Below are 16,825 nucleotides of genomic sequence, written 5' to 3' on the forward strand. Positions count from 1 at the left end.
TTCTTTACTCTCAGGTGCACACAGTGCTACAACTACACAAATTTTAGTAAGATCCAATTGGTATTTATTAATTTTGTCAAATAATTTGTAATTGAAAATTTTCACTGAAAAATTTATGATTCAGCCGAACGCGGTGGTGTCTGTATGAGAACGAACAATAGTTTGGGAGTTAAACGAGCTGTCCGAGCAAAAACCGCCGCCCCCACAAGCGCTGCACAAGAACTGAATAACCAGAAAAAGGAGAAATGGAAGTGGAGTAACATCCGTTGACAGCAATGGCAGCAGTGTAAGCTGTGTTAAATATCATTTACTCTGCGCGATAAGCTTTGTTTAGCTGGCGCTACATGTCCGCGATGGCACTAAACAACGCCGGAAGCTTCCATATACGGTAACTTGCCGCTGCTTGCTTTCCTTTTCAACTTAATTCTGAGAATTTGTGGGTATAAGCAGGTTTGTGTTGGTTTTTGGTTTGTTTGGTGAAGCGCCAACAGCCACAGCTACAAAAACCTGATAATGTTCTCCGAATTTGGATATACGGTGTCATTGAACTAAATCACTTAATTATTTTGGCACATGTTATTGCCGTTCTCCAAAATATTTGGAATTGGACTGCCTATGTGACGATTTCAAGCGGAAGCCACTAGCACAGAAGCAAAACTGCTAATGATGTCGCTTTTTTGGAAATTACGAACATTAAAAAGCAAATTTGAAAAATTTATGTGAGGCTGGTTTCAAGCTTCATAGTTGGACAAATAAGAACTACGGCCGCTGTAGCCGAGTGGTTAGAGGTGCGTTTTATTACTCCAAAGGACCTGGGGTTGAGCCCTGGTCAAAGCAATATCGATAAAAAAAATATTGAATAAAGCGTTTTTTTTTTTATTAACAGTGGTCACCCCTCTGCTGGCAATGGCAAACCACCGAGTGTATTTCCGCCATGAAAAAGCTTCTAATAAGATCCATTTTCCGTTCGGAGGCGGCGTAAAACTGTAGGTCACCCCATTTGTGCAACAACATCAAGACGCACACCACAAATTGGAAGAGAAACTCGGCCAAACACTTAGCAAAAGTGTAAATGCCAAAATATTATATCGGCTAGCAAAAAGGCGCGCTTGGTTCACACTGTCATCGAAACAAAATGTGAATAAAATTATAATTTAAAAAACTAAGACCTCGCGATTATAATTTCCATTCGTACTGTAATCAGGTATGTAACTTGAGAATAGAAATCGCTACATCTTTTAGGCACATCAATATTACATAGTTGCATCCCGAGCTAATAAAAGGGTGGTAATAAAAATAATTGCAACGCGCTCCACTGGAACAGTTAACGAACAACAGCTTGTTTCAGCGATAACCAGCGAATGTTTGACAATCGAAAAATTTTATGATTCTTAACACCAACGTAGTTATGAAACTCGGCAAATTCATCCACCCTTTAAGCACTATGTGCGAAGAGATTGCTAACATCTCTGGTAAGTTTTTCGACTTCTATGGCAATTTTTTTACCTGATGGGAACAATATCAAAATTTAAAAAGAAGTGTCCCCACTTGGAGCAAAACGGTCACACTGGTTGCTGGGTCCCTCAACGCATGGCACGGTGCAGCGAACAAAGGTGGCGCCGTCAGTGGTACCGCTACTTTGGTTTTGCCGATTTTGACAGTTGTGGTAACTTGTAAATAAACCTTTGTTTACAAATCAGCGAAAGAGAAATTTGAATTATAAGTGAAAAAATCAGTTTAAATCGTGTTAATTTGCAATTTTTGAGTGATTTTTGAGTTGAGGACTGCGTAAAAACTAATACAATGAAGTGCTGTGCAGGGATGCCGTTTGGATCTAAAGAGATCTAATTGGAAACATTTTTAGACGAATTTTTGCGGGAAATTTTTTTTTCCGGTCAGTGTAAATGTGGATACTTTTTTAAATAGGCCAAAATTTTATATTTCCTATAAAGTTTTTTTCGTTCAAAAATTGATTTTCATTAAAGATGGTAGAAAGCATTACGTTTTCTAAACGTATAAAGAATCGCTACTTAAGCGTGAAATTAAAGCATTTTATTGTGAACGAAGCAATGAACATATGAAGAGATCTCACAACAATAGGTATAAGCGCAATTACTTTAATTAGCTTAAAAGGATGCTTTAAGCAAGATCTTAATATACATATCGTCGTTTAAAGTACAAAGCCGCGAATCAACAAAATGCAAAACCGCGTATCAAGATAATGCAAAACCGCGTATGTGACGTTGCATAAATTATTTTCTAGAGAGTAAAAACACTTATATTTCAAAATGGTTCCCTTTTTTATAAAGCAATCGCATTTCTGGCTGGTATATTTCAGGACGAATGGATAAGGATTGAGCCAAGAGCTTGTGTGAGCAAATCCAATTTTTGGCAGCAAATGTCAGTTACGCGGTTTTGTACTTTAAACGACGATATATATAAAGTAAATTTTACTCTTTCTGTAGTAATCTCTTTCATATCACATATTTTCATTGGTTAATTGAAAAAGAAACAAGATTTCAATGTAGTTTAAAAAACTAAATTTGATTTATTTAAGGAAACTTTTACGAATTTTACTGAAAAGACTTTAAATACACTCTAAAAAAATTTTGTTTATTTGCGCATATTGAGCGAAGTAACCAGTTTACTCTTTTAATGTGTGCAAATTTGCACGCCGTGTAATAAAATTAATCATTGCCTGTTTACTTTTACATAACGAATTTGTCGCAAGAGCAAAATTACACATAAAATGTTTAAAATAAAGTTATGTTTATTATTAGTAGGAAATGTATTTGTAGTTTGAAAATTTTTGCAATTTTAAGCATTCTATATATGTGTATTTATGTGTATATTTTAAAGATCTCAAGTTCAAAATCAAATACTGAACATCCTATACGTATATTTATACAGATTCTTGTTGAAAAATAGATACTTTTCAGTAGTAGTTTTACATGCTCTTTTTAGAGTGTACTTGCTATTTATTATATTTACTTTGCAAAATACTTATGCACAAAAAATGTACTTTATAAATTGAAATTACAAATGTTTGATTTTATGCCCATGTATTCCAAGTCCTTAGGATAGGTTAAATTATGTATTTTTTATGAAAATGTTTGGTTTTCTTACAAATTATGAGATGTATATGTAAAGAAAGAAAATTGGATACATTTGGATACATTTTTGGCTTGGTCAGGGATACATTTTCTTGAGGCGGCGCGGCAACACTGGTGCTGTGTGTTAAATTGCGACAGCCGTCAAGATGCAAGAAGCGTAGATGCAAGTGTAGCGCTGGGACGACTCGCTGCATTTTGTGTACATAGGGCACGGCAAAGCCCTTCCCGAAATGTTTCTCTATTATTATATTAACAGCATTTCCTCACAATGATTTTGTTTCTGCTCCACGCAGCCTCCATTAGCAAGTTAACTAATCAATCCCGCAGAGATGCTGCTGCAGTTTTCTGCAGCAGCCTTAATTGCAAAGTAATGGAGTGCACTAAAATGTTCACTGTCCTCTAATAGATTAGGTGAAAAATGCAATATTTTCGCATTTAACAAAATTAATTATAGCGGCATAGCGATAAGTGGCACTGCAAGTAATACCTGCGCCACCCACGCAATAGCGGCACCCTGTCCCAACTCTTCTGCCGGATACGCGAAGCCCAGCTGTGACTGACTGACTGGTTGATATGAACTGCATAGCGTAAGAAGTAGCAAGTAGCCAGTAAAAGTGCAGTGTGTGCAATTAAATTGGATTTAACGATAATTTGTGTGTGCACAATGAAAATGAAGACGGACGAAATGCTGTATTTCTTCAGACGAAACTAAAAAACGCATAAATCGTGGAATTTTGGCCTAATCGTTGGTTTCGTTTCATGTTTCGTAATGTAAATTTACTTACTTACATACGTCGGCGGTATATTTATTGATACATAAATAGAGTATTGTACGTGCCATAGTTTTAGTACAAAACCCCGCCGCCATCAACCCACTCGTCAGTTTTGCTGCCTCAACGATTATAACAAACACAACATCTCACAAGCACTCGGTGGTTTTTGGTATTTTGTTTTGTTGGAATATGGATTGCAGTCTTGCAGAACAAAATTCCGTGAATTCTTTGGACGAAACTGTAAGTACCTACAAGTACATGTATTGGGGGAAGAATATGGTTTATTAAATGATGATTATGGGGTTATATGTGCACATAAATATTTGTACAAATTTCTGCCTTTCAAATATATGTATGTATAGTACCCAGCAAACACTTGCAATCAAGAATGAATTTACAATTTTGCCAAGTTTCAAGTTTTTCAAGTTTGTCGCCTCGAGGGAGTAGTTATATAGTGGCGCAGGTTTGATTTACGACCCTTCAAAAAGTTTTTACTAAGTGAAATGTTCCAATTTTTAAATTCAAGTACTAAAAAAACGTTCAGTCTTATCATGAGTTTAATTTTCCCCGAACCGGTTCACTTTTCACTTTTGGTTTTCATGTACATATTTACTATGGGCGGAAAACAAATTTTCGGGTGAATTTTTTTCGGGCAAAACTCAGGATAAGGCAGATTATTAAAAATTATTAACCTTTCCATTTTTTATTTATCTAAATCACCTAATTTACCCACCTAAATTATTTCTTCAAAATACATGACATCCGCATTCGCATCCGCATCCGCGGTTGTTAGCTTTTAAACATCCGCATCTGCATTCGCTTCCGCGGATGTCTAAAATTCCACATTCGCAACATCCCTAATATGTAGTATCTTTATAGAATTTAATGGGCATAATTTTTTTTATTTGTGTCCCTAGTGATAACAGCATTACAAGTAAAAAATTTAAATTTTGAATTTTGTTTTGTTGTTTAATTTCGCGCTTTTAATAATCAACTAATATGTTTAACTTAAAAATTTTAGTAAAAAAAAAATCCGATATGTTTTTTTCGATTATTTCCTTTATTAGACACATGGTTTTTTGTTAGCTGGGTCAATATGCACATATGCATGTATGTATCATAAAATATTTCCATATTTCCGCTGTGAGTGGCAGTTACGAGTCTTTTTTGTAAATGTTTTTTTTTTTGTATTTTGCAAAATTTTCTGATAAGCATTGTGAAGCAAAAAATGGTTTTAAAAGTTATTTTAAGAAACTCAAGAAGAGGATAAAAGAATTTGTGATGAGTGTTCAAGTAAACACATATATATATGTATGTATGTAGTACATACTTATAATTATATACATATATACGTACACGTATGTACATACATGTGTACATACACACATACCAGAGCTGTGTAACTGTGAAATCATTTAAATTTTTAATTTATGAATATTTACAAGATTCCATTAATTTTGTTTTTTGTTTGGTAGAGGGCTTATATTTTTTAATTAAGAATCATTAAAAAAGCGATTTCACACAGCAAGGTGCTAATTACATGAGTAAACTTAGAATGCTGAAGTAAATATAATTCAATACTGAATGAGCCTCCAGGTGAATGGAATACTTTGCTATGCGGATTCTCTTATTCAGTTCCCATCAAATTGTATACACTCACAAAAATAAGTTTATATAGGGTACCACAGTTTTTATTTGATCCAAAGGATAGTGTCACTTCCCAATACCAGGCGTTCACACATGTAAAGTAACAAGTTGTTTATATAAATGTTTAAATTCCCAAAACTTTACTTTGTGAATTTTAAAGGCTTCTGAAAACGAATTAAAACATTATACAAACAAATTTATGCATATAGAAAATTGCTACTTCAAATGTATGTATGTATGTATGTATGTATGTATATGAGCGAATCTCACCAGTTGTTAAATTTTTCGAAAAAAAAAACGTGGTTTTGGTCGAAAATGGTGTTACGCCTTTCTAAGAAAATGCATTATCTTCAGTTTTGTATAAGGAACAAGATTCCATCGCGGATTAAACCAAATTAGTAATTGACCACCACTGAGGTAGAAATCGGTTAACGTGGTCCAAAGTTATGCGGTAACATACGTAAAAACAAAATAAAAAAATATTCCGACGAATAGATAAACTCGCCCTTTTTTTTAAGTCGGTTAAAAAGTAAAAATAACCACTCATGCTCATATTCTCAAGTTGCGTATGTAACGTATACGCCCCGTAGCACCATACGCAGCCATCTAACACGTTGACTTGCATGCCTTAACTTAAAGTCATATTGGTCATTTACATATGTATAAGTATGAGCGCCTGGTATTGCAAAAGGAAAATATCGTTTTGTAAGGATAATAAAAAAATGGCTCGTCAAACCTTCAGTGCACCACCTCCAAAGAGGGGGAACAAGTCGTTATTGTTTTTCGGTGCGCTTATCATATATTGGAAATGCTTCCAAAAATCGTGTTTTTTTCCTGAGTAAACTTAGTTTTTAAAGATTTTTTTGTATGCAGAACTTTTTATCATAAATTCTTTTATAATTTGAGGTGATATTTTGAAAAAGATAAATTTTTTTAAACGAATTTTTTTCTATAAAAAAATTGATTTCGGAGGTATTTTTAAATCGGCTCAGCTCACGTTATTCTTAATATTTGTCTGAAATATTTTGGCGGAAGTCTTAAAGTATAATAAATTTTATAATTCCGATTGAAAAACAGTACCGATTTTTTATTTTTTTTTGTGGAGAGGAATGCACCCTAATGTTACGTACATTACATACTTATATATGTAGGTATGCATAAGCATAAATTCTGTATTTTATTTTGAATCTTTCTTGCCCTTAACCTTTATTTCTACCTTTTCTGTTATCGAATTTGTAAATCTTGAAATTCCATTTCCTTTACTTTAAATCTGTTTTCACTTCTCTTTGGTGAATTTATCGATTTTGGACAAACAACAAAAAAAAAACGAAAAATCGTGTTCCATACAAAAAGAAAATCTCCAATTGAGAAATCATTTACCTTAAGTCCTATTGTTTGGCCAACATATGGTTGCGATTGCAACATTGAAAATGTCCTGTTGTGCATGACAAGGATATCTACTTACTTAACAGAACACCTTCGACAATAAAATGATACCTACCGCCCTCTAAGCATTCGCTTTGTAGCTACATAGAATAAAAAAAGAAGAAACAAATCGCTTCATATTTGTTACACCTCAGGGGGGGTTGAAATTATAGCGTGAGCGTGTCTCTACAACCGCTGCTGCCGTGCTGCTGCTTTCTCTTTAAAATTCCTTTTCGCCAAATGTGAAAAATGTGTTAAAACATGAGAAAATTTTCTTGACTAATAGTTTAGGTAAACATATATATGTACATATGTGTGCATGTTTATATAGTCGTTGTCATGGTCAGCCAGGTTGAGGTTTGGTGTGCATTAATACATTTGCTTGTATGCGAGAGTATGAATAAACAATGAATCATGGGGTTGATGAAAAGTGTACACACATACTTATGTAAACAAAAATGAAATTTCAATATTCTGGAAAGTTTTTTTTTTTTTTTGCTGGAAAAAGTTGCTGCAAGCACAGTCACGGGGTCTTTCTATGACCGAGAAAAATATTTCTTCTATTTAATTTTTCTTATGTCTAGTATTATTTTTTGTTTAATATTTATGTAGTTGTCCGAAGAAGTTAACACAACCATCTCCTCTTCAGAAAAATTTATGTCTAAATAAAAGATTTTAAAAATGTTCCCCCTTTATTTAAATTATTAACCAACTATGTAGTACTATATGTACATATGTATGTATGTACTATCAATCGCATAGCGCACATCATCAATTGCCTTTTCAATCAACTTCCTTCTTTTTGTGCATTTCCCATGCAAAGTACGTGCCAACACTTTTATTTTACTTATTTGCACCTAAATGCGTTTCTACCTTTTGTTTTCATTTGCCTGCATGCGAGTTTTCACATTTTCTTGTTGGATTCCCTATTTTGAATTGTACATTGCACATTCATTTCCTTCCTTTTCTAATTCTGCTGACATTATTTTCAACGAGCGCACACAGCGCTTTACGTTGCTATTATAGGAATAAGCGATGTTGTTGTTGTTGTTGCAAACGTCATATTGCTGTCACTGTTATTGTTGTTGTTCTTGCCTTTTTTGTTGCAATATTGAATAGCCTGGCTTAGATAGATAGATACATACATAAGTACATACACAGATAGTTTGTTCATTGAATATGCAACATTGGTCTCTGCCGTGACATCAAAGTTAAATAAATATGTAAATGCACAAACACACGTAGCTACATACATTTGTGAAAATGCAAGAAATCGAAAAAAGAAAAAAAAAAACGCACATATTGGCTTTGAGCAACGAGGTATATGGGACGTGCACCTACCTATCCGTTTATCCATCCATCCATCTGTTATTGGTATTCAATATACTTGTGTGTGTATGAGTGCCAGAGTACAAAGGTGCATATTGGGCTGTGCTCGTAGGTTGGCGGTTGCTGGGCAATCGTTAGCGGAGTGCGCAGCCAAGTTGGAGTGCGTCTTTTTTATACATACATATATTTGTGGGAAACGTGAGCGCTGCCATATGTTTTGAGGGCACCCAGCAGCTATGGTGGATTTTGTATTTTAGTGGGTGTAGTATCTCCTGCTGCCTAGTAAGCGCCTCAAAAATGCACGAATTTTTGTTTAATTATCGCAGGGATTAATTAACCGAGACTCGTTCTATTGAAGAGTTGGTTTTTTGACCGAATTATTTATTAAAATAAGCAGCGTAACCATCTGAAACATAATAAACGTTGGAGATCTGAGATTAGAGTATACATTTTTACTCAGAGGAAATGCAATGCTTGAACGTCGAAACCTTTAGGACGGTTCCTTTTAAAAGTGAAAAAGATTGACGACGCCTACCTAACTTTTTTGTTGGTTCCCAGTGCGGTCTGGAAGCACCTGCATTTATGTTTGGCCAAGGACTGTCACTTCAGCAATTAACCAAACAATTTTTTGTATAGATTTTTGCTGAAGTTACCCATTGGCGAAAGAGATTTAGTACGCAGTTACAGTCAAATCAAGTATACAGTGGTAAAAGAAATAATAGAAACTTTTTATTTTGAACAGTTGTGGCTATATTTCTTTTGGTTATTCGATGTTTCAGTTTTTTTTTTTTATAAAAGCATAGCGCATTTTTAGGCGGTTGAAACTTGCACTTAATTAGATTAAAATAGCATGGGCTATAAAACTGCATACCCAAAAATGTTCTAAAGATTTAGATCAAAAAGTTGAAATTTTGATGAAAATTTGTTGAATTTTTCTAAATTTTGTATAAGGTTTGAAACCGTGAGTGCTGCTTATTCAAACGAAAGTTGCTTCAAAAAGACCCAAAACAAACAAAAAAGGCCCATATTTGGTACAATTCTACCAAAGTGGCAATCGTGCTCACTGTATTGGTGATTTTTTGCTGGAATGAACGGAAGAATATTTGATTAATTTTTAACGCGGTGATCGATGTCATAAAACGCTCCACCATTTTGTTGCCACTTCAAATTTAGGACGCCATTTTCAATTAAAAATCTATTAGAAAAGCCTTGTTTAATTTAATTCCTGCAGTTTTCTATTATTTACACCCCTTACTAATGTAATACATATAAGCAATATTAAGGAAAAGGAAATACACCTCCATATTACCTCCACAAAAAGTGCTGCCAAGTTACAACACTGCCTGCCGTCTTATGAGAACACACCTCAATTTCTGCTCAGCTGCTAAACTTATGGTGCAAACAGAAGTGTAGCGAGCGACGTTCACATGAGTGATGTGTGTGAACGACAAAAAGTTGTAGGTACATGTTTCTCAACACTTATAATACATACATACATAAATAATTTAAAATTGCACTATGTAAATTTTAAGCGCATATTTGTGTAGATAGCATATGATTTGGCAAACCGAAATTCTCAGCGCTGGTTCTCAACAACGTCAACAGCAACCTTGCGTATGTATGTACTTTTGACTTCGTCGACATTTCGTTTATACCGTTGTTGTTGTCATCCCAGAGATATCACAATCACCACATCACTGCTGCCTATGTTGAAGTTTGTGACAGTCAATGCTTCGTGCGATTTGATGTGTCATTCGGCAGCTACACACATGCGACTTCGTTAGTTCTGTTTGATTCGTTTTATTATTATAAGCGTTCATTTGTTGTTGTTGTTGTTGTTGTTGCTGCTGCTGCTGTTATTCCACTGCACAGGCCTTATTTGCCTTTGTACGGCGACGGCGCGTAGTGGTACAGCCCCATATATTTATTGGAAAAAATTAGAAGGAATTGGCGTAGAATTTCAATTTTCCGCATGCAACATTTATGGACATAAATTAAGAAAAACAAAAAAAAAACCAAAGCTAACCTCAAAAACGTCTTAAAAATACAATAAAAAGTGAAACGATGAATATATGCGTCCCAAGTTTTGCCCTTATGTTTGTAATAACATTGAATATGAACTCCCATACAAACCTAACCTCAAGAGTGCCTTAAAACGCCCTAAAATGCACACCAATGAATATATGTCTCGGAAATTGTGTCCATATATTTTCAATAATGTTATGTGTTAACCCTCAAAAATTGGGTGCAATCGGTTTATTTTGAAGCATACCACCCATACAAAACTAACCTCAAAAACGTCTTAAAAAGGTCGTAAAAAGCGGACCGATGAACATAAAAATCGGAAATTTCGGCCATATGTTAGTAATCCTATTATAACTAAACATCCAAACAATAGGAATAATCGGTTTATTTTAACACATAAGTACCTCAGATGCAAGGCTAACCTCAAACACGCTTTAAAAATAGCATAAAATGCTATTATTATTATATGAGGATGCGTTGAAAATCGCAAATATGCGCAATTTTTTTCAGAAATCGATAGAATTTAATCCGGTCTTTCATTTTTTATAGTAAGAAGACGAAGGAAACATAGTTTTCGTCCTTCAAAAGTATCCATTTATAAAGTGACATTTTTGTTTGCTAATTTTTATTAAAATATTTTGTCGACTGCCTGTATTTTTCTCTATTATGTCTAGCAGGCCCTGTATTTTTCTCTATTATGTCTAGTAGGTCCTATATTTTTATATGAACCAATATGCAATAAAAACAAAATTTATGCAAATATAACTTTGTAGGCTAAACCATTCGAATATAAAAATTGAATATTCAAAAATTTTTAATTTTTCCGCCGAAATATCACTGTGCAGCTCCGCGTTGCTCTGTCGTCGCTCAGCATTGGACGAGAATTGGAAGACTTGTTCGCTGCCGCTGTCGACGCTGACGCCTCTGCCGCTGCTGTTGCTGATGGGGAGTATTTTTGCTGGCTAGCGGAGCTGACTCCGTTTATGGCACGAACCAGCATAAATAAACGCAAAACAAGCGAGTGAGTGAACGGACGTCAACGCGACGAGTTGGACGCGAGCGCATTAACGACCGACCGACCGATCAACTAACTTAAAATTAAACCAGCAAAGTAATAAACGAAACAACAAAGACTGAGCGATGGTAGTGCATTTTATTATTACAAAATTTTTACATTTTTGCTCTTGCTGCCCTTATTTGTAAAAATGTGGTGTTAAAGACACAACTAAAATGAAATAATTTATTTATTTCGCTTAGCGCACGAACAAAGAAATACACACAATAAAGTGGTGGATAATAAAAAAATGAATCGAGTAGCAGCAAGCAACGAAATTTTATTACGTTGTTCAACACAAGTGGTGCGCCTACATAAAAGCTAACGATATTAAAAAAAACAAAGAAAAGGCATAGAGTAAATCATAAAAGCAATAATAATAAAAGTGCCTTAAATTTTTGTCTGAATGTGCTATTATGATGATTAATAATATTTTTACAATTGCAACAAAGTGCGTTTCTTAAGTTAATTGCTTTTTTTGTTACTCGCATCAGCATAGAGTTACTAACCGTAGAAAAAGTATAAGAAGAAAAAAACACAAATATAGCGCATACAAAAGCAATAATAGCAGTTAACAACAGCTGTTGGGGAAAAATCAATGCAACTAGCTGCAACAACAACAGCAAAAAGACATACATATTTAAAGTGACAGCAGCAATAACAGCAGTAGCAACAACAACGTCCATAGGCGTTGCTTGTTCGTTTTAGTAGCCGTAAGTACATACCGACGAATGCCGGTTCTACTTAGTACCACATGCATTACATATTCCTACTTTTACTTCGCTGCAGTTCGTTTAAAATTGCATATTTTTTTTTTGTACACATTTTTCGAGTTCTTTGGATACATACATATTTCTCTATTTTCTTTTGTTTTATTTGTAAGTGACATTCAAAGGCGAGAATAATTAAAAAGTAAATTAAAAACGAAATAGGCACATAGCAATAAAATAAAATGGCACAGGCAGCTCGCACGCCTCTATGGGTTGACTCGTGGTGGCCAGGGCTGTTTATTTAGTTGGTTGATTTGCTGACTGCTGACTGCTGGCTGGCTGGCGTTTGCCTTGTTCACTGGCTATAGTTAAGTTATGTTAAGCTGGCGGCACGCAGCACAGCCGTCGTCGTCGGCTGTTCATTACCCCAAAAGCGGCGAGATACATACATACATACATATGTATGTGTGCACATAAATTAAAAAAGCGCATTCACCAACGGTGACAAGAACACTGTGTGAATATGCATATGTACATTAGACCGTACCGGAAAAAAGTACGCCGTACACCCCTGAGTTTAAAGTATTTTTGCAAAAAAAAAACAACAAAAATGTTATGTTTTGGCCTAATAAATCATATTAAACAATAAAAATTAAAAAAAAAAATATATATTTTTGGCGACCGCAGGGGTCACGTCCCCTCTTTGAATTTTTCGTTATATCTTCTTCAAAGTTCATTGATCGCAAGTAACCCGTTCTGATACTTAACCACCAGATCTCAATTCTTATCACCTCAACGTACCATCCTAATGTTAGTAAATTAAAGCTCGCCAAAAATCACTCAAACTTTTACTAAGGAAGTACATATTTTGATTATACCAGTAGAAATATTAAAACTTTTTTTATTTCCGACTGTATCTACGTGCCACCGAAAAATGTATGTATATGTTTGACCAAAATTTCTAGTTTCTTTTAATTTTATTACAAAAATACTTAGGGCGAACTTTTCTTTGTTTGTAAGGTGGTACGGTCTAATGTACATAGTTACACACATATGCATAGCATAGTATAGCACTTTACTAGCTTCGTTGTTGGTGCCAACTTTGCNAACATATATGTACATAGCATAGTATAGCACTTTACTAGCTTCGTTGTTGGTGCCAACTTTGCAATGTGCTTTTTGTGACTGTTATTTGTGTATCTCTGAAGCCGGTAGTCAGGGGGTGGTTGTTTTTTTTTTATGAATTTTGCTGTTGCCAGGGCTGTCGGTAGGCGGATTTTTGAGGTAATCCAGCTGGTTAAATCGGCGATTTCGTGGTTGCTAAATAATTAAATTTTTACGATAAGACGCTTCAGAAGACCATTTAGAAGAACAACCAAGAGACAGGGAATCGCAAATGATAAAACCATTTCAGAACTACCAAATGCGTAGAAGAAGTGCTGGCGGCCAGGAATAGAGCCCGTAAATTCTTATTAGAAAATAAGCCAGGAAGCGTATCCCAAAATAGCAATACCAGAAGCGTTTGAACATCTATGCACAAGAGTAGTCGTCCCTCTCGGCACACACCACCACGGTTTGCAATAAGCTAAGAATCAGAAACAATGTACTCAAGTCGCTCGCCGGCAGCACTTGGGGGAAAAGATAAAAAAACCCTGCTCGTGACATACATATAGAGCAGGCGGCCGGTCTGTTGCAAACTATGCCGCCCCAGTGTGAACAGTCGGAACAATTGACACGCATTGGAAAAAACTCCAGACATGACAAAGTGCCGCTCTCCGAATCGCGACAGGATGTGTCCTTATGTCTTCTGAACACCTACACGACGAAAACAGGTCCTGCTAGGTTGCCACAGGACAAATTATCCTAAGTACAGTTTGACACAGAGAGCTGTACCGCCATGATAAGTAAGGGGACACCTCAGTCATCTAGAATCAGACATGGACCAACAAATTCGAGTACCGCTGAGCAGCGAGGTGTAATTAATATAAATAATCGCGAAGCATTTATCTCTGCATCACGAGGACGCCACGAATACATAGTCTTCGGTGACCGGCCGCCTCCCGTCGATATTAGCGAATTTGCACGCCCGCGAGAAACTAGAACCACACTGACGCAACTCAGATAGGTTGTTTCAGCCGACATCTACCCAGCATACAGAATCGCACAACACCGCACACCTTTTCGCATGCTCTACACACCCCACTTACGTTTCACGGTCTACATGCTGAACAGAAAAGATGTATACAAAAGTGTAGCTATTCTGGATACATGGAGACGATACAACGAATACTAGAAGTTATTAATACTTTATTTCTTACCGGAGCTAAAACGATGGACATGGAATTATCTGAGTAGTCGATAGTCCACACGGGGTCCCACAGGGTGGCGGTCTCTTTCTCAACTATGTTCTAACTTCTTTACCTCGAGGCTTTCTCAACCGCCAGAGCGAGTTTCACTACTTGCTTACGCTGACGACTGCTCGATATAAGCGTCCGGCAATGGTATTGATGATGACCTGTATTTGAAATTAAACGGCTACTTCTTCGATCTTTTTCGCTTTTTCACTACATGGAGCTGCGCATTTCCGTACAACAACAGGATGCCTTCTTATGTTGCCTGTATGCTATATATGTACATAGCAAAGACTTAATACTCAATGCCAGGCAACAGCCTAATAGGAAATTACTAGAAACAGAAACAACGCTTTGGCACTTCAGAAGGCTTTTCTACGAACTCACAGATAAGATCCAGACCTACATATGTACATCCCCAATCAGTGGACTTGGTGTTCTACAGTCCATTCAGCGAGAGAAAATTATCACAATTACCAGCTCTCGTCTGTCGAGGAAACTGTGGAGGCAAACCAGTTTATACTATTAAATGTTTTCGATCGATTTGGTGCAAAAATGGTTGCGTTTGTTGGGGAAAAATTTCGCTTCCACCAGTATCGGTTTATATAAGATCGCAATCTACATGGTAAAATTGCATGAGCTGGTTCCCGATTGAACGATTATCCAGCATACACTCCAGATAAACCTGCTGCGACTAGTCTCTACTTCCAAATATGTAAAGGTGCCTAAGGATAGAGGGATTCAGGCCAAAGATAACATCTTCGATAGAAAACACCCAGTTTGAATGCTATTATTTTAGCGACACAAAAAAATTGGAGAGAATTTAGACGGATTGTATCAGTGTACAGGCAGTTGACTTTGAAAGTAAATACTGAAAATCAACCAATCTCATCAGAAAATGAAGGCTTTTGAAGCGAAACTAGCGGCTAACGGACTTGATGTTGATCACAAAAATATTTCGAGTTTTCTTGAGCCGCGCGATAGTTTATCTTCGCTTTTCTGTAGGTGCATAGCAGTGATCTGGAAGCCCAAACGAAATGTTGATGAATAGCGCCCTGCACGAAAAAACCATCAAGCAACCCTTCCATCAAGCGTCGGCCCATCCGTGTAGAAACTCAACGGTGGTACCTTCCACTTTCCGTTCACTCATTCCTTACTATTTTGTAGTACGTTTCAATTTGGTTTAAAATAAATGCCCCTTTAAAAAATAAATTACTGTGGCCACCGGGAAGGCGAAAACTTCCAAAGCAATTGGCCCCGACCAAATTTGCATGCTGATGCTGAAACATTTAGGGCCTCAACTTGTCAATGACCACTCTCATCATTCCTGATGTGTGGAAATGGGGCAGAGTGGTCCCACTGCTGAAACCGAGAAAACCCGCTAGCAAAGGAGACTCATATCACCCGCTAACGCTTCTTTCCTCGGTTGCGAAGATACTTGAGGTACTGCTACTTCCGTACTTCACCCACCACCTGGTGGTTTCCGCAAAGTGCACAGGCACAACTGAGGCACTGAACGTCATAAGCACCCAGATAACTCGTGGCCTAAATCACAACCACCCTTGTGAGGGAACAGTGCTAGTAGCATTGGACTTGTAAAAGGCGTTTGACACGTCTGTCATCCCACGCTGCTCGAAGACATTGAGGCTTCCTCTCTCCCACAGGGACTCAAACGACACTCATCAATAATCTTCCGAGATCAAACCTGGAAACCTAGAAGAATCAAACAAAGGATTCCACAAGGTTGTGCCCTCTCCCCACTGTTTAACTTCTACATCTCGATTCTCCAACCAGCCACCTGAGAGGGTTTCCCTGATCTCATACGCTGATGACTGCTCGATATTGGTGTCTGGGAATGGAGTTTATGACCTCTGACCAAAAGTAAATGGCTATCTCACCTCTTCACCACTTGGACGAGGCTTCAATCAGGCAGTCACGTCGATGGCACACCAATTTCGGCAGTGAACATCCCGAAACTTTTAGGGGTCACCTTTGATAGTCTGCTCTCCTTCTCTGCGCACACAACCGTAGTTGTCAACAAAGTACAGAGCCGCAAAAACGTCCTCAAGTAGCACGGCGGCAGCACCTGGGGTAAAGACAAGTAAACGTTGATGGCAACATACAAGGCAATTGGCCGGCCGGTTCTAAACTATGCTGTGCCTGTTTGGTAGCCGCGGACTAGTTGGACGCAGTGGCTGAAGCTACAGACTTGTCAGAACACCGCACTCTGGACAGCGACAGGCTGCCAAGAGTGTCCCGAGTTACCCTGGCCCAGTTACGGTATGGATACTATAGCCGCCTCAACAGCTACCTGTCCAGACCCGACCCCAATATCGTCAATGAGTGTCCGGCATGTGGGGACTCTCCGCACGACACCAATCACCTCTTCACATGCCTG

The 16,825-nt window shown here is 37.0% G+C and overlaps 1 protein-coding gene across 1 annotated transcript in view; it reads left to right on the plus strand.

Moving 5' to 3' along the window:
• The first annotated feature begins 4,036 nt into the window (after positions 1 to 4,036).
• pico (ras-associated and pleckstrin homology domains-containing protein pico) overlaps positions 4,037 to 16,825 on the plus strand; it is a 45,362-nt gene continuing 32,573 nt past the window's right edge. The window contains 1 exon segment of the mRNA XM_017620453.1: positions 4,037 to 4,126. Within this exon segment, the coding sequence (XP_017475942.1) occupies positions 4,076 to 4,126 (51 nt within the window). The 5' untranslated portion in view covers positions 4,037 to 4,075.

This window comes from Rhagoletis zephyria, unplaced genomic scaffold (genome assembly GCF_001687245.7).
Source record: "Rhagoletis zephyria isolate East Lansing unplaced genomic scaffold, Rhagoletis_zephyria_1.1 Rzeph_scaffold_02164, whole genome shotgun sequence".
Taxonomy (NCBI): domain Eukaryota; kingdom Metazoa; phylum Arthropoda; class Insecta; order Diptera; family Tephritidae; genus Rhagoletis; species Rhagoletis zephyria.